This window comes from Poecilia latipinna, unplaced genomic scaffold (genome assembly GCF_001443285.1).
Source record: "Poecilia latipinna isolate Pla-1442-1.1 unplaced genomic scaffold, P_latipinna-1.0 Scaffold1170, whole genome shotgun sequence".
Classification (NCBI taxonomy): Eukaryota; Metazoa; Chordata; class Actinopteri; order Cyprinodontiformes; family Poeciliidae; genus Poecilia; species Poecilia latipinna.
The window spans coordinates 248,975-268,878 of NW_015113786.1; the positions used below are offsets into that span (position 1 = coordinate 248,975).

The following is a 19,904-nucleotide window of genomic DNA, read 5'->3' on the forward strand; positions in this document are numbered from 1 at the left end:
AAACTTTAGGAACAAAACACCTCAGATCCATTTTGGCATCAGATCGAATGGAAAATCTGGTCGGATGATGTAAACAGCAAGTAGAAAATGTTAGTCAACAGATTGTTGCAGGTTGCTAGTGATTCACTGTGACTGTGTCTTTCAGTGTCTGACCAAAATACTGGTCAGACACTGTATGTGAGGCCTACTGAGGTCTACTTTTGCCTACCAGCTTGTTTTCCTTAATCCAATTTTTTGTTTTACTTTTCAGTCGTATTTGTGCTTCAGATTCCCATCGGTATCCCATTAGATACTGAAGTTAAAGAGGGTCACACATTCAGCAGGGTTCATTTCTGTGGGTTTCAGTTTTCATGGAGTTCTGTACTTTGTAGAATAATTGAGTTTAGCTTTTACATTTTTGTTGTTTCCATGTATGATGATGTTAAATATTTTACATATTAAAGCAGTTCTTTTTCTATGTTTGAAAAAAAGTCTCAAAAATAAAATTGATCTAGTCAGATTTTGATTTGCTGCTAACCACAGATAATTATTTATTTCCCCAAATTTTTGTCATTGGTATTCTTTGCTATGAGAAGCAAAATATATTATTAAAAAGGAATGTTTAAAAATTTACACTAGTATTTTGAGCAGAATGTAATTTCTAATAAATGTTGATTTGAATAAATATTGATGGATGATTCAGTGATTGTCATCGTCATTAACTGTTGCCATATTTTTCAATGTCAGCTTTAAGTAAAGCATCTAGAGATCCTTGCAATAACAGTAAAACATGATTTCTCTGAGCTTCCTTCTTGATCTTGGTATCTCCAAGAGCAGCTGACCTGAGAGACCGATAGGGCATGTAGGGTTGAAGAAGCTCAGAGAGGTAAGCTGGGGCAAGATTATGTAGCGATTTAAATTAAAATGAATCCTAAAATATACAGGCAGCCAGTGAAGTGAGGTCAGGACAGGGGTCACATGTTCCCTCTTTGGAGTTCCTGTCAAAAGTTGTACAGCAGCATCTGAACCAGCTGCAGACGTGAGAGCAGCGACTGACTGACTCCCAGATAAAGTGAGTTACAGTAATCCAATCGAGTCAAAATAAAGGCGTGGATCACTGTTTCAAAATGCTGCCTGGAAATAAAAGATTTCACTGACGCCAATCGCCTTAAATGATAAAAGCTGGACTTAACCACGACTCTGATTTGGCTGTCAAAACCAAGATCTGGAATAACAGGTTTAAAATATTCCTCCAAGGGTCCCAGGTCAACAGAGGAGGACTCACAGGAGCCACTGGGTCCAAACACCAGCACATATTTTTATTTGATGGTGAAGACATGAAAACCTATCTCATTAACTACTACATAAATGTATCAACATAGTTTTACTCTTCAAACATTGCTTGTAGTGGTGCTGGACCGAGAACCACTGAAGGAAAAACATCTTCAAGAGTTCAAACACATTAAATACAGGATTTTGTCGGTTTTACCATCAAAATTAATGAACTTAAATTAGATTCTTGTTCTTACATAAAATGGCTGAGTCAGTGATTTCTACAACTGAAACAATGTAGTTGTAGTATCAGGCTCTTGTCAGCAGGTGGCAGCATGAAGGTGCTTCTCTGTCAGGCCTGCAGGGGGAGACATGATGTGTGGTTGTTGCTGCTGGAGGTGAATCATTCAACAGAAACTCACCAGTTTTTCTGAACCCTCCAACTGTTTGTTCCAGTCAACAAGTTCTGATCGCCTGAAAGGTTCCCGACATATCGAGTCTGGAAAACAGAGAAACTGGACAGAACCAGATTAGCATCGCACATGTTGTGAAGTAGATGTTCAAGGTTTGCAGCAGGAAACCAGGTTCATGACAGTATATTGATATTTTATACAGCTGCAAAATGACTTTTGTTTCTTAGCTGGGAGGAGCTTCAGTTAAAAACATTTTGTTCATTTGGGAGGCGTCACAGTGTTTCCTCTGTTATTTAGTATTTTCATATTTTGTTTGTTTTTAAATGTGTCATTAATAGCGTCTCCTTTGTCAGATACTGCATATATATAGAGTGATATAAATAAAATACTTTAATTGTATTTGTGGCCTTTCATGTTTTGACTTTTACTTGGCAACATTAACCTTTTTCACATTTAGTCAATTATTTGCAATTTTTCAAGTCAAAACGAGAAATCTTTGTGGTCTTCTAAAATATATGTAGTTATTCAATGTTGAACTTTAAAACTGAATCACAACCTACAAAACTACAACCTGATATAACATTAGATTGTTTTACAAAGTATAAAGATCATACTCAAAAAATTATTATACATTCCAATATAGTTCTTTTGAAAGATTAGATACCATTTAATCCTAACTCCAAGCTTGCATTTCTTGAGTATTTTTTTTTCATTCATCCATTCAATGTTGTCCCGACCCCACTAGAGACAAGGGTGTAAAGAAAATGGAAGAAAGGATAGATTTTTTTTCACTATCAATCATCATTATTTGATATTCTAATTATAAATGCTAGGCTTTTATTAGCTGCAGAAAATGCTTATAATTAACAAAAATAAAAGGCTTGGAACCTTCCGTGTTTGTGTAATTACTCTAAATACTGTGTTTCACTCACTGAAATATATGAACCTTTTATTAATGTTGTAAGATATTTAATGTAACTGTATGTTGAGAGGAGGCTCAAAGCGGAAAATTCAAGGCGGAACAAAAGATCGTTTACAGTTTCTTCAGGACAGCCAAAGTGAAACACACGGAAAGCTACGGAGCACACGAGGTAGCGTTAGCTCCTCTTAGAAGGTCGTTTGAAACAGGTTTGGTGTTTTAGTTAAATATTCCCGTGTTTTCTGTAAACTGTCTTCAGTTCAGCCTCACAGAGAGAGTTTATCAACGAGCAGGAAACTCCTGCTGAAGAAACATTCACAGAGCTGAAAGAAAACAACGTTAAGATGGAGGAAAAGATGGCGGATCTCCTCACACTGATGGATTTTACTCGGATACCGAAGATCATCTTACACCGGATAGGTACGAAACACCTTCACGTTTTACTGATGATGCGGGTTGAGTAAAGTTGGAGATATGTTAACGAGAGTTGGAGACTGGTTAAGGAGCGCTGAACTCAAAGAACTTTTACGCCAAACTGTAATGACGAATCCGCCCCAGCTATAAATATTAAATGCTTAAAAATGATCAACTGCGACCCGGATTATCTGATAATATGACAATTACAGTTAGTGATCCGTCCCGCACTTATGCCTACCAGTCAGATTTAGGACGTACCCGGTCGATTTATTCACTTCATGTTTGTTTGTGTAAGGTTGAGATGGGGCTGGACATGAAAAATAGCTGTGCACTCATACCTGGATCTGTACGTCACTGCAGTTTTGTGTGTGCGTGTATCTGGCGACTCCTTCGTACTTGTTCAACATTTGTAGGCGTAGGCAAAGGTTTATTTTCTTTTTGCGCTTACAAATCGTGTTTCACAGATACAACCAGGCACGTGCAGAGGGGAAGGAGGGAGGGGCAGCTGGGGGGGCTTGAGCACCTGCCCCTTTTGCTCCTTGCCCCCAAGTGCCCTTTTGGTCAATTTTTATTTTTATTTTTTATTTTTATTTTTTTGTATTATTATTTTCTAAGCCCTCTTCTGACACATAATAACATGTACTAAAATTATTTGTCTTTTGTTGTTGTTTTTTTTTTTGTACAACATAATAAGCCCTCCGGTCACCTTGTTACCTTTGACCTTTTGCCCGTGACGCATGACGCAGTTGCCTCTCTCGCAGTGAGATAAGGCGGCTAACTGGAGCTCAGCATAGCGAACGTTCCAGATTACAGATCAGTTTTTGGTAAATTAAAAAAAAAACGTTTTTGGTGAATAAAGTGGAGCAGACTTGCTATTTGTCGGATGATGGAAAACGATGAAGCATCGTTTCTGCTTCAGCGGTTTAAGCAGAGAGGAAATGAAATACAACAGACACTGACAGGCCTCTGTCTGCCTTTCTCTGAAGAACTACTGAGGGGAGGAGACAGCCAGGTGAGGAGAAACTGTTCTTATCTATTGATTCAGTATTTTTATCATGCAGACATTAGGCTGTTGTTGTGCTATTAGCTAGCTGCTAGCTAACGACTTTGCTAGCAAAGCTAGATAACTAAAAAGCTTCTTCCCTGTACCGTTAATGAAATCAGTCATTCTTCAGTATCACTTATGCAATAGGGGCACATCGCCCGTCCAAAACCGATCATCTCCATAATGGATAAATGTCCGATATTCTAATTTCCTTTGCTGCAGAATGTGCATTGTATTTATTCCAGCATTAGGTAAATGTGTCTTGAAGGAAAATAGCACTTAAATAAAAGTCCAACAAGGATATTAATTTAGAATTAAAAATAANAGAGGCCTTTCTCTTGTGATACTTGTTCAAAAGGTTTCCGGACAAAAACAAATTTACTTGATCACGTGAGGATTCATAGTGGTGAGAAGCCTTTCTCATGTCGGAGATGTGGAAAAAGTTTCGGGAGGAAAACTAAATTAATTGATCACATGTGGATTCATACGAGTGAAAAGCCTTTCTCCTGTGGGACCTGTGGAAAGGGTTACAGTGTAAGAAAGCTTTTAACTCATCACATGAGAATTCACACAGACTAGAAGACTTGGCCTCGAAACAGAGCCGATCCGTTTTGGCATCCGATCCAATGGAAAATTTGGTCAGATGTTGTACACATCAAGTAGAAAACGTTTCAGTTTTTTTCATGGAGTTATGAACCATGTGGAATAATTGAGCTTAGCATTTTTGGCATTTCCATGAATGACTTCATGTTAAGTTCTTTACATATTAAATCATTGAAACGTGTTTTTTTTTTCTTTCTGTGTAAGTAGGACTCTGTCATGTTTATTTAAAGAAATGAAAATATTACTGAGATCTGGTCAGATTTTGATTTAGAGCTAACCACAGACTGGGTTTTATTTTCCCAAATGTTTGTTCCACAGAAGTCATTGTTATACTTTGCTCTGAGAATGTGTTTGTACATGTAAATGTTTGCACGTTGAAAAGGTCTTAAAATATGTACCAGTATTTTGAGCAGAATCGAGATTTGAGCCAGAAAACTTGTTAAGCCCGGTGGTCGGTTGCATTTTTGCAATAACTACATTAAATGAGTTCTTTCATATGAATGGATTTTTTTTTATTTTACAAGTGATATTTGTAGTGGCTTACAGGAGTAAATCTTTTGAATATTTTTAGATTTAAACTTTTGAACTCCTTGTGTTTATCCTTTGTTGTATTTATACTTTGTTTGATTTTCATAAAGTGGATACATGGTACCTTTTAGTGTATGCACTGGTAGAGTCAGAAATGAACTGTGCTTTGAGAACAACGTTTTCTGAATATACTTTATGTACCGTTGTTGCAGAGGTATCTCAGAATGCTGTACGACATACCCTGGACTAAAAGCATAACAATACCACACTATATGATGCAGCGCACAAGTCAAATTAACAGAATCTCAGACAAAGTAACAACCATTAATCTTTCATCACACCCACATTTCTGTATTACATTTGGTTTTTTTAGTGGTGTGATGTTATGTTTTAATTTTAAATATGTTTTCATTGCCTGTAAATTGAAAATCATATTTGAGAGAAATAAAGCCTTTCAAACATCCATGTATGTGTTTTTAATGTATACAATGTGTTGGATTAAGTGGTAAAGATTATGAAATAAATGGCTTTTAAGTAATATTCAAATTTTTTGAGTGAGTCAGTAACACTATTTGATGAGGTGCGGATAAGAATAACATGACAGTCATAACATCTGTCATGAACATGAAGTCTTCATGGATGTTTAAGACAGTTGTTATGAAGTATCATTTGGTAAATGACACTTTTAATGCAAAGTTGCTCTAAAAGTTGCATTAAAAGTCCATTTTAAATGCCAACTTTGCATTAAATTATTTATAAAATCGTGCAAAGTTGGCACTTTTAATGCAACTTTTAGAGCAACTTTGCATTTGCATTCCACCTGGAATAACTACAATATCGTTTCAGTAATCATTCATTAAATATCAGTACTATTAAATGAAAAGTTTAGAAACTAGTTATGTATGTGTTTTCTATATACATAACTGAATATGAGACTGAAAATATATCAGACGTAAAAAACAGGGCAAGACCTTTTCAAAATAACCAGAAAACTTACTATTTTGATGGCTACCTACAAAAAAGACCTACAAAACTACAATATGGTATAACAATATTAGACTCTGGTTTACATACTAAAAAGATGATACTCAAAAAATTAGAATAAACGTTCCAATATGTTTTTTTTTCTGTAAGATAAAAGTATATTTTTATAACTCATAATTAACAGAAATAAAAAACTTTAAAAATCAGTCTTTGTGTAATTATTCCTTATACTGTGCTTAAGTCGGCTGAAATAAATTAACCTTTCAAAAACATTCAATTCTACATATTTTGCATCTTAAAAGGTGGCAAAAAGCGGAAAATTCAGAGCGGAACAAAAAACTCGTTTAGTTTCTTCAGAACAGCCAAAGTGAAACACACGGAAACACCGAGAGCACACGGTAGCGTTAGCTTTTCTTTTGTTAGAAGGTAGTTTGAAAACTGGTTTGGTGTTTTAGGTAAATATTTCCGTATTTGCAATAAAAATGTCTTCAGTTCAGCCTCAGATAGAGTTTATCAACGAGCAGGTAACTGCTGCTGAAGAAACATTCACAGAGTTTAAAGAAATCAAAGTCAAGATCGAGGAAGAGATGGACGATCAGACAGAAATAAAAGTTAAGTCTGAAGAAGAGATGGAGGATCAGCGCAGACAGCTGGGTTTCACCCGGATACCGAAGATCATCTTACACCGGATAGGTACGAAACACCTTCACTTTTTACTGATGATACGGTCAGGTAAAGTTTTAGATGTGATAAATAGAATTGGAGACGGGTTAAGAACTCAAATAGATTTTACAACAAACTGTAATTCCGCCGCAGCTGTAAATATTAAATGCGTAAAGTGATCAACTGCGAACCGGACTATTAATCATCATATTATACGACAATTACAGTTTGTAATCCGTGACCCAACCAGATTAAGGACGTTCTCGTTAAGTTTGTGTTTAATTGCGTTATGTGCAGATTTAAAACTAAATTTTAGACAGTAGGTCCAAACTTAAAAAAAAAAAAAACAATGCACAATAACTGTTTTAATTTCAGTATTCTAAACAAAATCACAAACAGCTTTTTAAAATGTACAGTTTTTAAATAAAAATGTGTTATCAGTCCTTTTGCAAAATATATCAAGAGAAACCATACTGCAAATGAATGAAACTATTTTAATAAGTTTCATTACTTATTGATGTAAAAAAATGGTCTCTAGAATTAAGATGTAAAATAAATACGGTGGGAAAAAATGGATCCTACATGTTAAAATATGTGAAATCTTTCCCTCTTAACATGGATAACAAGAAGGAAGATTAATTAAACAAACCGCTTAAAGAATGAAATACATCTTGTGTACATGAGGATCCATCATGATTCAACTGTTTTTATAAGCAGCATAATTGTAATATTAGTTTTAACAGTTAATATATGTAAACATGCAGTGAATGTTTTTGTGATCATATGTAATGAATAACAGCAACAGACTATAGTTTAACATAATGTTGACCTGCAATGTGTTGCACACACAGATGTCACTATAGGATCATAATATTATGGGATTGCCAGAAAAATGTGGTGCGTATCGCAGTAAAGATGATACTTGTAAACTGATTTAAATGAAAAACGAGTGAGCCTGGTGTGGGGGCGAGTAATGCTTGGAGGCTCAAATCTCAGTCATCACCAATCAGCTCATTAGGATTACAGTCAGGTCCGGAGGCATTGGGGGGACTTGGGGGGGTACTGCCCACCCTCAGAGTCAGCTGGAAGCTGTTTCTTTTTATCTTCACCTCAGAGCAGTGGCGGCTCCAGAATTTTTTTTGTGCAGGTGCTAAGGGGGAGCTAAGCATTTTACTGAGGGTGCTATGACGGATCGTTTTTTCCCCTACAGTTATCAACACACACGCATTAGTACTGTTATTTTAATCAGATTGATTTGCATTTAGAATGCGTTCTTGCATTATCATCAGCATTATATTACCTGAAATTGTTTATCGTAATAACATCTGAGAAAATTCACCGTTCAGCAAAACTTATGGTGACAGCCCTAACATCACCCACTGAGAAAAAAGTCACCAGTTTCTGTGGTGAATGACCCTCATGTTCAACCTTTCTCTGATGATAGATAATAAACTCAAATGCAGTTTTCTACAGGAAGTCTTAATTACTCCTATGACACCAAACAGGAAGTGGCTACAACTTCCGTCAAGAAGGTTTGGTTTCTGCCAAATTTTGAATACTTCTTTTTGGAGCTGAACTGAGTCTAACTGAACATAATATAGAGTCTTTCTCAATGTACTGCTTAGTGGCTATATGCAGAATTGATTAGTGGAGTTGGAGTTTGTCGATCGGCAATGAGTTCGCAGTTACAACATATGCCAGATCTTTGCTGAGCTGCAAGGGATATTTGAGGTTGCTTACAACTTTAGTTTGAATTGTTTCAGTGATGAACAACAGATGTTTTATGCAAATGAAGATTGGAACGGAGACATGAAATCTACCAAAAGCATCAGCAGGATTTAAAATGCTTATTTTATCTTTTTTTAAGGTACACTAGAAAACAAATTCTTCTGTTCATAAAAGGTTTTCGGTGTAGAACTTTGTATTAGACTCTAAGGTACTACAACAAGATTAAATCGATCTGCTGTTTGGACTATTTCTGTTGGGGAGTCACGAGGTCAGGGGTCCCCAAAGTTGGTCCTGGAGGGCATGCAGGATGCCGGCCCTCCAGGACCAACTTTGGGGACACTAAGTTAAGCTATCGCCATCTTGCTTTCTCACCACAAGGTCCAAAGTATATATTGACTGACATGGAGTTCCCTTCTGTTCAGAAGGACTAAATTGGTTATGTTGTCATTTTAGTCTTTGAATCACTTGAAAAGGCTTTAAGTGATTAAAGTGAAGGAATCATTCTCTTACTCACATTTAAAAGCTTTTGTTTTGTCTTTTTGTGCAGATCTCCCACAGTGCTGGGTGTGTAAAGAGGAGGAGGTTCTGAATGAATTCACAGATTGTTCCAAGGAGGAGAACTCCACTGTAGAACAAGAGGAACCAGAAGCCCTGAAGATAAAACTAGAGCAAGAGTTCAAAGAGGAAGAGAAGCCACTCTGCATCAGTCAGGATGAAGAGCAGCTTGTGGTGAAACAGGAGACTGATGACATTTTGGTGAATCCTCCTAATGTGCAAAGAATCCACAATGAAACAGAACCACAGAGGAACCAACTCATCTCTCATGGTTCTGCTAAGGATGAGAACCAGGATCAGGAAGGAAGCAAATCTGAAGACCCAGGAAAAAAGAGAAAGGAAGAACAGAAACACAACAAAAGATGTCGGAAAACTACAAATTGGGAAAGTAAAACTGACAGTTCAAAGCAAAAAACACACAAGGAAGATCAACAACACCAACAATTGTATTCTTGTAAAGTTTGTGATAAAACCTTTTCTCAAAGGAGATACCTGACTAAACACACGAGAATTCATTCGGAGAAGAAGCCTTTCATGTGTTCAGTCTGTGGTAAAAGTTACATTCAAAAGTTCAGTTTAATTTATCACATGAGAATTCACACAGGTGACATTTTCTCATGCATTAATTGTGGGAGAAGTTTCAGTAGGCAATCATCTTTAAAAAATCATATGAAAATTCACACGGGCGAGAAACCTTTCTCATGTGTCACCTGTGAAAAAAGGTTCTGCAGTAAATCCAGATTAAATATCCACATGATGATTCACACAGGAGAGAAGCCTTTCTTATGTGGCACATGCGGAAAAGGTTTCCGATTCAAATCCAAGTTACTTGGTCACATGAGAATTCACACAGGTGAGAAGCCTTACTCATGTGGGACCTGTGGAAAACGTTTTGCTGTGAAAGATCATTTAGATCAACACATTAGATGTCACACAGGTGAGAGGCCTTTCTTGTGTTCTATCTGCGGTAAAAGTTTTACTAATAGATCTGGTATAACTTATCACATCAGAACTCACACAGGTGAGAAGCCTTTCACATGTGTGACCTGTGGAAAAAGTTTTTCCCAAAGAACTGTTTTAAAATATCACATCAGAACTCACACAGGTGAAAAACCTTTCTCTTGTGTGACTTGTGGAAAGAACTACTCATCCAGATCTCAGTTAAATTGTCATAGGAGGACTCACACGAGTGAGAGGCGTTTCTCATGTCCAAGCTGTGAAAAGAAATTCTTCACTAAAATTACTTTAGCCACTCACATGAAGACTCACACAGATGAGAAGCCTTTCTCATGTGTGACTTGTGCAAAAAGCTACAGAACCAAATCAGATTTAAAACGTCACACGATGATTCACACAGGTGAGAAGCCTTTCCCATGTGAGAAGTGTAGAAAAAGTTTTCGAAGCAAATATGAGTTACTGAGTCACATGAAAATTCACACATGTGAGAAGCCTTTCTTGTGTGAGACCTGTGGAAAAAGTTTCCCTGTCAAAGCTTGTTTAGATCAACATGTTAGAGGTCACACAGGTGAGAGGCCGTTCGTGTGTATTACCTGTGGAAAGAGTTACATTGGAAGAAGCAGTTTAGCTTATCACATGAGGATTCACACAGGAGAAAAGCCTTTCTCTTGTGTGACCTGTGGAAAAAGTTTTCGATGCAAACCTCAGTTAAGTAGTCATATGGTGGCTCACATGAGTGAGAAACCTTTCTCATGCACGAGTTGTGACAGAAGTTTCATCAATAAAATGAGTTTAACTTATCACATGAAGACTCACACAGGTGAAAACCTTTTTTCTTGTGTGAATTGTGGAAAAAGCTATCAAAGCAGAACTAATTTAAATCGTCACATGATAACTCACACAGATGAAAAGCCTTTTTCTTGTGTGACCTGTGGAAAAAGCTTCCATAGCAAATTTAATTTAAATCGTCATATGACGATTCACTAGTGAGGAGCCTTTCTCATGTGTGACCTGTGGAAAAAGTTTCACTGAAAAAATGAAGCTTAACTGCTCATGTGAGAGCAGCAGAACGTGAAGCTTTCCATGAAACTGTTTTATTTTAAGCGAGCTATTAATCAAGTGTTTTTAAAAAAAAATAATTATGCATTTTTAAAAGTGATATTTGTAGTGTATTAAAGGAACAATGCATTTGAACATTTTTAGTTTTACGTTGAACCTTTTGGAGTCTTTGTGTGTTTATCCTTTGTTGTGTTTATACTTTTAGTTTCATGATTTTGGTTGGTTATCTGTTACTGTATGAGCCTCAAATGAATTTTGCTAATATTTTCTGAATTTGAATCTAAATATACATTATTATACATTGGATATAGACGTATCTCAGTAATCTGTATGACATACACTAGACTAAAAGCATGAAGATACGGTACTATACAGTCAATAAACAGACAATATCAGACAAAACAACCATTAAACATAAACAACACCCACATTTCTGTAATACATTTTTTTTTTTTAGTGGTTTGATGTTATGCTGCAATTTTAAAGGTCATGTTTTCATTACCTGTAAATGGAAAATCATTGTATTTAAAAGAAATAAAGGCTCACATATTTATGTGGTTTTTATGTATATAATGTATTGGATTTAGTGATAAAATTTCTGGAATAAATGGGTTTTTAAGCAATATTCTAATTTGTTGAATGAGTCTATAAATCGCTGCATACTGTGAGTCAGACAGTGTTGTCAGCAACACAGGATCTCCACAGGGAACTGTCCTCTCCCTTCCTCTTCACGCTCTATACATCCAACTTCAGCTGTTGCACTGAGACCTGTCATCTCCAGAAGTTCTCAGAGGACTCGGCTGTGGTTGGTTGTTTCAGTGAGGTGATGAGACTGAGGATGAGACTTTGTCGCATCATGTGGGCTGAACCAGCTGCAGCTCAATGTGACAAAAAAACAGGGAACTGGCGGTGAATCTGAGGAGGAGGAGGACCAGGACGCCAGTGACCCCTGTTACCATCCAGGAGGTCAGTGGATATTATGGAGGACTATGAATATCTGGGAGTCCACATTGACAAAAAACTGGACTGGCTTAAGAACACTGCTGTGTACAGGAAGGGCTAAAGTCACCTCTACTTTCTGAGGAGGCAGAGGTCCTTAGTTTTACATTAAACCTTTTGGAATTTAAAGGTTTAAACTCCAAAAGTCAGTTTTCTACATCACAATTAAATTATGTCAGTGTTTAATTTTGGGTTCTGTGCAATCAGTAGCTGGAGCAATAATTACACTATCATTTAAATAAGCATTTATGAACTATCAGTGTAAATGACCTTATTCGTATATTTTTGTTTCCTCATGTAACTAAGAAGCATTTGTTTTTCAGCCGATGCTTTTATTTTGAAAGTGCTTGAAACGGCAAGGTGGTAAATTGACTGACGCAAAACTGCAGAAATGAGATCGGTCATAGTGCAGAGAGAGAGAGAGAGAGAGGGGACCGCATGGCTCAGAGTGAAAAGGAGATAATTAAGAAGTAGTTCAAATTAAGGTGCAGACAATTAGTTGGCGCTTGGTTGAGGGAACTAGGTGGGTGTTTTGATGTGTAAGTTTAGTTTTCCTGCGGAAAGTGTAGTTCGCTATAGGGTGTGACGGTTGTGTTTCGCCACTAGATGGTGCTAATATTCTTTGGTTATCCGTCAACAGGACAACAAAACGTTGTGTTTTATTTTATTTCACTTTACATGAATGTTAGAGTTTAATACATACATGTATTGTAAAACATAATTAAAGCACATAAGGCAAATGATTCATATGTTAAAAGGAAAAGGTTAGAACAACAATGTTTGAGTTACTAATGGTATTTTATTTGTATATTTTGTAGCTCTTACAGTGTGTTCAAATACAAAGGCTGTTCAATAAAGGATTGTGAACCATCAGTTTGAGAGACCATCCTTTCAACCGGGATGCTACAATCAGTATTAAATTAACAATTTACAAACTAGTTATCCGTGTGCTTCTATCTGCATAACTGAAAATAGAATGAAAATATATCAGACATAAAAAACTAAGAATTTTTCAAAATAACAAAAATAATTTTATTGTTTTGATGGCTTTAATGTGATCTCCTCTCATGTTCTCACATCTTGTCTCTTCAGTGACCTTTCATGTTTTCACTTGTTTCTATGGCAACGCGAACCTTTCTTTCATAAGAAACTCAGTTATCGTAGTGACTATTTGTCCCAAAACTTAAATTCAAAAATCAAAAAAACTCAAAACTCAAAAGTTATCAAAACAAAAGGGTGAATCCTACTCAATAGTCACTTGATGCACCGTGGATTCCGGTTTGCGCAGCACAAAAGATCAAAAAGTCAAAATGCCATAATTTGGTTTTATTTTGAAGTTCAGGCAAAAAGGTTACAGGCCTCTGCTCCTATTCCTGTACCTGTTCTCTGACTGACAATTAGATACTGATGTGACTGATTCGATAGGCTGGTAAAAAACCTTGTGACCACCCACGTGCATAATAAGCTACCAAGACCCGTGAAATACCCACATCCCAACCTGAAATTAATTAACTAATTAAGTGAATTACTAACCAAAAACCTTATTCTAAATAACAAATTAAACAAAAATTCTAATGATAATCAACTAGGAAATAAACAAAAATAAGAATAAACTAAACAATTTAAATTCTAAGATTTAACCAATAAATGGGGAAATAGCTTCAAGCCAAAACAACAAATCTCTGTGTCCCTCTAAAATATATGTAGTCATTCACTGTTTAGCTTTAAAACTTAATAATATCCTACAAAAATAATAATATTCTACTCTGTTTTACTAACTAAATAGATCATACTCAAAAAATGTAGAATACATACATACCAATATGGTTCTTCTGTAAGATAAAAATTACCTTTTGATAACAGGTAATCCTCATAATTAACAGAAGTAAAAGGCTTTAAATATTAGTTTTGTATAATTACTCTGTATACTTCAGTTCACTCACTGAGATAAATGAACCTTTCAATAATATTCTATTCTACCTAATTTGCATGTTAGGAAGAAATTCCAAGCAGAACAAAAAAACTAATTTACAGTTAATTCAGTACAGCCAAAGTGGCAGTGGAGAAACTGCACCCAGGAAACAATAATAATAAAAACAGATAATTAAACAATAATAATAAGAACAGATTATTAAACAACAATAAAACAGATAATTAATTGCATATTTAATAATTATCTTGATTGACTGCTAAGTTTACATTTTGATGAAGTAGTGACATATTTAATGTGTATTAAATAAACGCTTTAAATAATTTTATCATTGTCCATTTTCACCTTTCATATTTTGTCTTCCAAATTGTCCTTTAAATGCATTTCTGGAGCTCATTCCAGGAATCTGTTGGTTCTGTTTCTGCTTGGGTTCTGCTGTGTCTCACAGTGAGGTTCTGCGGTTGCCAGTGGAAGAAACAGAACCAAAATAAGGGCATTTTGAACTGAAGATACCTACCAATCCACCACAGTCAGCTGACCAAACAGAAGAAGAAACGGTGCAATGGATCTGCAGTGTCTCACACTGATTAGTGACCTTTTTTTTTAAACATGTTTCATAAGTTACAGTTGAGCTAAATAACATTAGCAGGCTCTGTTGTTCCAAGCTGAAGTTAATATCTGTGGCTGTTAACAGATTTGATTCACTGTTGATGTTTTCCACCTGAAACAGCTGAGAACTGATGTTAGAACAGTTTTCTATGAGGTTACCAGCTGAATGGCTACTGGGCTGGATTTCCTCTGTGAATAAGAAGAGATCTCACCAGCTCAAAAATAAATTGTTTTGTGTCAAAATGTTTATTTTTTTAATTGCTTTAATTTCATATTTCATAAAAGTCCTGGTTTCATTTGTTCTGAGCATAAACTCACCAAAAAGTGAAATAAAAGCTGTAAAACATTTTAATGTGAGTAATTCATGTGTTTCATTTGAACTGATCTACTGGAAAGGCTCCGTACACAAGAGTGGATTAAGTTACTGAAATAAATGAACTTTCAATAATATTAATTTATTTAATAAAACTATTTTAAAATACGAGACTAACAGTCGGAAATTCAAAGCGGAACGAAAAGTGGTTTACAGTTTCTTCAGTGCAGCTACGGTGAAACACAAGGAAGCTAAAAACAAAGAGCAGATAGTAGCGTTAGCTTTAGTTTAGGTAGACGGTATCTAATACAAAAACTCATGTGAGTTTTTGTAAATAGTTGCGTGTTTGTTTACAATTAAAAATCTCTTCAGCTCAGCCTTAGAGAGAGTTTATCAACGAGCAGGAAACTCCTGCTGAAGAAACATTCACAGAGTTGAAAGAAATCAACGTCAAGATGGAGGATCAGCGCAGACTACTGGATTTCAGACGGATACCAAAGATCATCTTACACCGGATAGGTACGAAACTGCCTCGCGTTTTGCTGATGAGACGAGTTGTTTGGGGCCAAACTGAACCCTCAACCGAAAGACTGGGGAATAACAGCCGGAAATACGAAATACTTAGTGATTAGTTGTGACCTTGTCTATTTACTGTTCTTCGAATAATATCTAAATTACAGTTTATGATCCGTAACACACTTATCTTTACTACACCAGTTTAAGGAAGTACTGGTAAGAGTTTGTGTTTAAAATGATTCGTTTTAATTGTGTTTTCTGCGTTATTTCAATCTTACACACCCAGTTTGAAAACTGTAGAATGTAAAACAAAGCTTGTGAAACCTTCATTAAATTTGTGAAAACTCAAAAAAGAACCACTTTGGATTATCTATTGTCTTATTCAGGACCTTAGATGGGATCTGTTTTAAATGAAACTATATGTTACCCTGAAAACTTAAAAGTGGACTGAATTATTCTACATTCGTCACAGAATATGTAAGATACAGTGTGGTTTCTTCACTTTTCTCAAAAGCAATACATTTTATATAGTTCCATAATGACCATTTGCATAAAACGTAGTTTGGGATTTGTGAAAACTTCAAACAAGGTATGAACCTCATGACAGGATGTTTTTAGATTGGCATCTCCTCAAATGAGGCCTGACCTGAAAGCAGGTTTATTTAGACCTGCTTTCAAATGCAGATTCAAACAAAAATGGAAACATATTTGAATCTTTCCTTGACAATATTTGATAGAGTCAGTGTTGTGAGCTCTACTTAACTTCCCGTATAATGTTTTGTTTCATTTTTTTTACAAGGCTATTAAGATGTTTACTGTTTTCAATTTGTCAAATGTTGCATTACTAGTAGCAAGTTGTTCAGTTGTTTCTTTAACTGAATACTTGCTGCATTGTGTCTGCAAGTGTTTTGTATGTTTTTGTTAAAATAAAAACAATGCATTTATTTAGCATTTATAGCTAAATTGTGATCAGTGCTGGTAGTGGGCACTGAAATGTGATAATTGATTTAGAACCAATTCTCAAAAAGGTTAATATCTAATTAAAGCTATAAAAGCATTATTTCGTCTGTCAATTGGTCTAAATCAATCTTTCTTAATTTAGAGCCAATTGGCCTCACCAACAAAACACAGCAGTGGAGTTATCTAAATTACTAGTTTTATTAATAAATGCCCTAAGCAATATATAGTTATTTACAGCCAAGCTAGACTCTATCATTGACTGCCAATCCTTGACTCATCATGTCGTTTGTTGCTTCAACTGCAGAGCTGTTGTCACTCATAAGATTCCCTGAATTTAGTTAAGCATGGCATCTAGAACTTTATCTATTCTGTCATAACCTGCCTTCCGTTATTGTATTCATTCAAACTCAAATTCAAAAATACTTTATCCCAAAGTGAAATTGAATGTTGTTGTAACTCCTTGATTTCGATTCTTCAAAGAGTTATTGTAGATGGTGATGGCTGTTGGCAGGAAAGCTCTCTTGTAGCGGTCTGTATTACAGCGGACCTGAAGAAGCCCCTGACTGAAGATGCTCTGCCTTCCCCACACAGTTTGATGAAGAGGATGGTCAAGGTAGTCCATAATTTTCTTCATTTTATGAAGAATCCTTCTTTGCATAATCATCTCCAGAAGTTCCACAGTTGTCCCAGATCAGAACTAGAACAGAACTAGATCAGAACCAGCCTTCTTTATCAGGCTGTTGAGCCGTTTCAGGACCCTGGCTCTGATGCTGCTTACCACCTCCACTTTTTCTCTCATGGAGATGGAAATTGGGTTTGATCTAACTCCGTTCCTCCTGAAATAAACAGTCACCTCCTTTGTAGTTATCCTGTTACACACCAAGCAATTTCTGGTGCAAAACTCTGGTAAACTACAACTCTTTTCCCCTCCAACGTACATTTTCCTTTTGCCAGGCCATACCTTATTGCTTTTGTTTAATCTTTTTGTCCAGATCTTCCACAAAACTGTGTGTGCAAAGAGGAGGAGGTTCTCAATGAGCCCAGCAACCAGGAAGAGAACTCCACTTTAGATCAAGAGGAACCAGAACCTCTGCAGATGAAACAGGAACAAGAGGAACCAGAACCTCTGCAGATGAAACAGGAACAAGAGGAACCAGAACCTCTGCAGATGAAACAGGAACAAGAGGAACCAGAACCTCTGCAGATGAAACAGGAACAAGAGGAACCAGAACTTCAACAGTTCAAAGAGGAAGAGAATCAACTCTGCATCAGTCAGGATGAAGAGCATTTTGTGCTGAAACAGGAGACTGATGACATGTTGGTGAATCCTTCTGATGTGCTAAAAACAAACAATTCACAAAAAATGCACAAGAAGGCTCACCCAGACAAAAAAAGATATTCTTGTAAAATCTGTGATAAAACCTTTTCTCAAAACAGTTTCTTGACTGCACACTTGGTAACTCACACAGGAAAGAAGCCTTTTACATGTTCAACTTGTGGAAAAGGTTACAATCAAAAAAGTGGTTTAATGTATCACATGAAAACTCACACAGATGAAAAACCGTTCACATGTGTTACTTGTGGAAAAGGTCACCGTCAAAAAAGTGCCTTAAAGAGTCACATGAGAACTCACTCAGTTGAGAAGCCTTTCTCGTGTCTAACCTGTGGAAAAGATTTCACTGGCAAAACAGTCTTAAAGAATCACATGAAAATTCACACAGGTGAGAAGCCTTTCTCATGCATGTCCTGTGAAAAACGTTTTGTCAATAAACACAGTTTAGTTGTTCACATGAGAATTCACACAGGTGAGAAGCCTTTCTCGTGCATGACATGTGGACGAGGTTTCTCTCTAAAAGGTAATTTAGTTATTCACATGAAAGGTCATACTGGAGAGGAGCCTCTCTCATGCACTGCTTGTGGAAAACGTTTCCTTACCAAGTCTTGTTTAAACATTCATATGAGAATTCACACAGGTGAGAAGCCTTTCTCATGCACAACCTGTGAAAAAAGATTTGCCTATAAACACACTTTAAGTATTCACATGAGAACTCACACGGGGGAGAAGCCTTTCTCATGTGTAATCTGTGGGAAAGGTTTTGCTCAAAAAGGTGGTTTAGCCACACACGTCAAGGGTCACATGGGAGAGAGGCCTTTCAGCTGTAAAACTTGTGGGAAATGTTTTAGTCAATCATCTCTTTTAACTAATCACATGACAACACACACGGCTGAGAAACAATTCTCATGTGTGACCTGTGGAAAGAGTTACAGTAAAAAAAGGAATTTAACTTATCACATAAGAATTCACACAGGCGAAAGGCCTTTCTCTTGTGCCACTTGTGGAAAAAGTTTCCGAGGCAAATCTAATTTACGTTATCACATGAGGACTCACACACGTTAGAAGCCTTTCTCACATTGGAACCTGTCGAAGGTTTCAGTCAGAAGTTTAATTTATCACAAGATAATTTATCCAGTATCATGCAGGATTATTTCCCCACTACCAGCTTTGCATAATATAAACCTGAAGCATCAAGGTGTTCAGTAACTTGCTGTTGGGAAGCAGAGTAATTACAACTGGATCACATTTTTATAACTGTCGCAGCTTAGTTTAAAACGCTTTTCAAATAGTAAGCTTTGCTAAAATACTTGGGAAAATTCTCATTGGTGACCTGTCCTGGGTGCACCCTGCCTCTCGGCTGTAACGTTAGCTGGAGATAGGCACTAGCAACCCTCCTCACCCCACTAAGGGACAGAGGTGTACAGAAAATGGATGGAAGTGAGATTTTAATGGTGGATTCTAGAGAATCAATGGGTTTAAATGCAGTCAGTTAATTTGTAAAGGTTTTGGTGCCCTTATTGTGTGTTTATCCTTTGTTGTATTTATACCTTGTTTTGTTCAATGATTTTGGTTAATGGATACATGTTGGCTGATAGAGAAAACTGGATTTTCTCTATCCAGTTTTGACTCAGGACAAAAATACTGCTGATAATATGATGGCAACAACACAGATATAAGGTTTACTAAATTATGATTATTTTTTTTTGTTATTTTTTAAATCAAAAACTTTTTTATCCTGTATTTTCTTAATCTATAACACTATTTTATGGTTGTGGTTTATATTTTAGGATACAAGGAAATGTGTTGATGATTTAGAAGATGAGTTCTAAAAAAACTGTTGCTGTATGGTTCTTAAATATTAAAGTAAATTTTCCATAATGATGGTCTATTTTTCCCACACTTTAGTTGTCATTGTTTTAGCGATGCTTCTGACCCACATGCAGATAAACTCAGGCAAGGATAAAATTTTAAAGGTTTATTTACAAAAAGAAATGTGCAAATGTAGAGGTTGCAGCAGGGATGACCAGGAGAGGACAGACCAGCACACTGAGGACAGACAGCCACAGGTGGGTGAAATACTCAGCGGGGAGCCAGGATATTGCAGGAGATGCTTACTTTA

At 36.3% G+C, this 19,904-nt stretch overlaps 2 protein-coding genes across 5 annotated transcripts in view; both read left to right on the forward strand.

Moving 5' to 3' along the window:
• LOC106960238 (gastrula zinc finger protein XlCGF57.1-like) overlaps positions 1 to 11,747 on the forward strand; it is a 28,287-nt gene extending 16,540 nt beyond the window's left edge. For 3 of the 4 annotated variants that reach the window (XM_015053230.1, XM_015053231.1, XM_015053227.1), the window contains 2 exons: positions 2,985 to 3,003; positions 9,099 to 11,747. In XM_015053230.1, the coding sequence (XP_014908716.1) occupies positions 2,985 to 3,003; positions 9,099 to 11,050 (1,971 nt within the window). In that variant the 3' untranslated portion in view covers positions 11,051 to 11,747. Of the gene's footprint in view, positions 1 to 2,683; positions 2,756 to 2,842; positions 3,004 to 9,098 lie in introns of those variants that run through there. The other variant, XM_015053228.1, reaches the window with a different exon arrangement.
• LOC106960239 (gastrula zinc finger protein XlCGF57.1-like) lies at positions 6,490 to 19,222 on the forward strand. The gene is made up of 2 exons (XM_015053232.1): positions 6,490 to 6,853; positions 17,442 to 19,222. The coding sequence occupies exons 1-2, from the start codon at positions 6,643 to 6,645 to the stop codon at positions 18,845 to 18,847; spliced, it is 1,617 nt and encodes a 538-aa protein (XP_014908718.1). The 5' UTR covers positions 6,490 to 6,642; the 3' UTR covers positions 18,848 to 19,222.
• Positions 19,223 to 19,904: the final 682 nt, after the last annotated feature.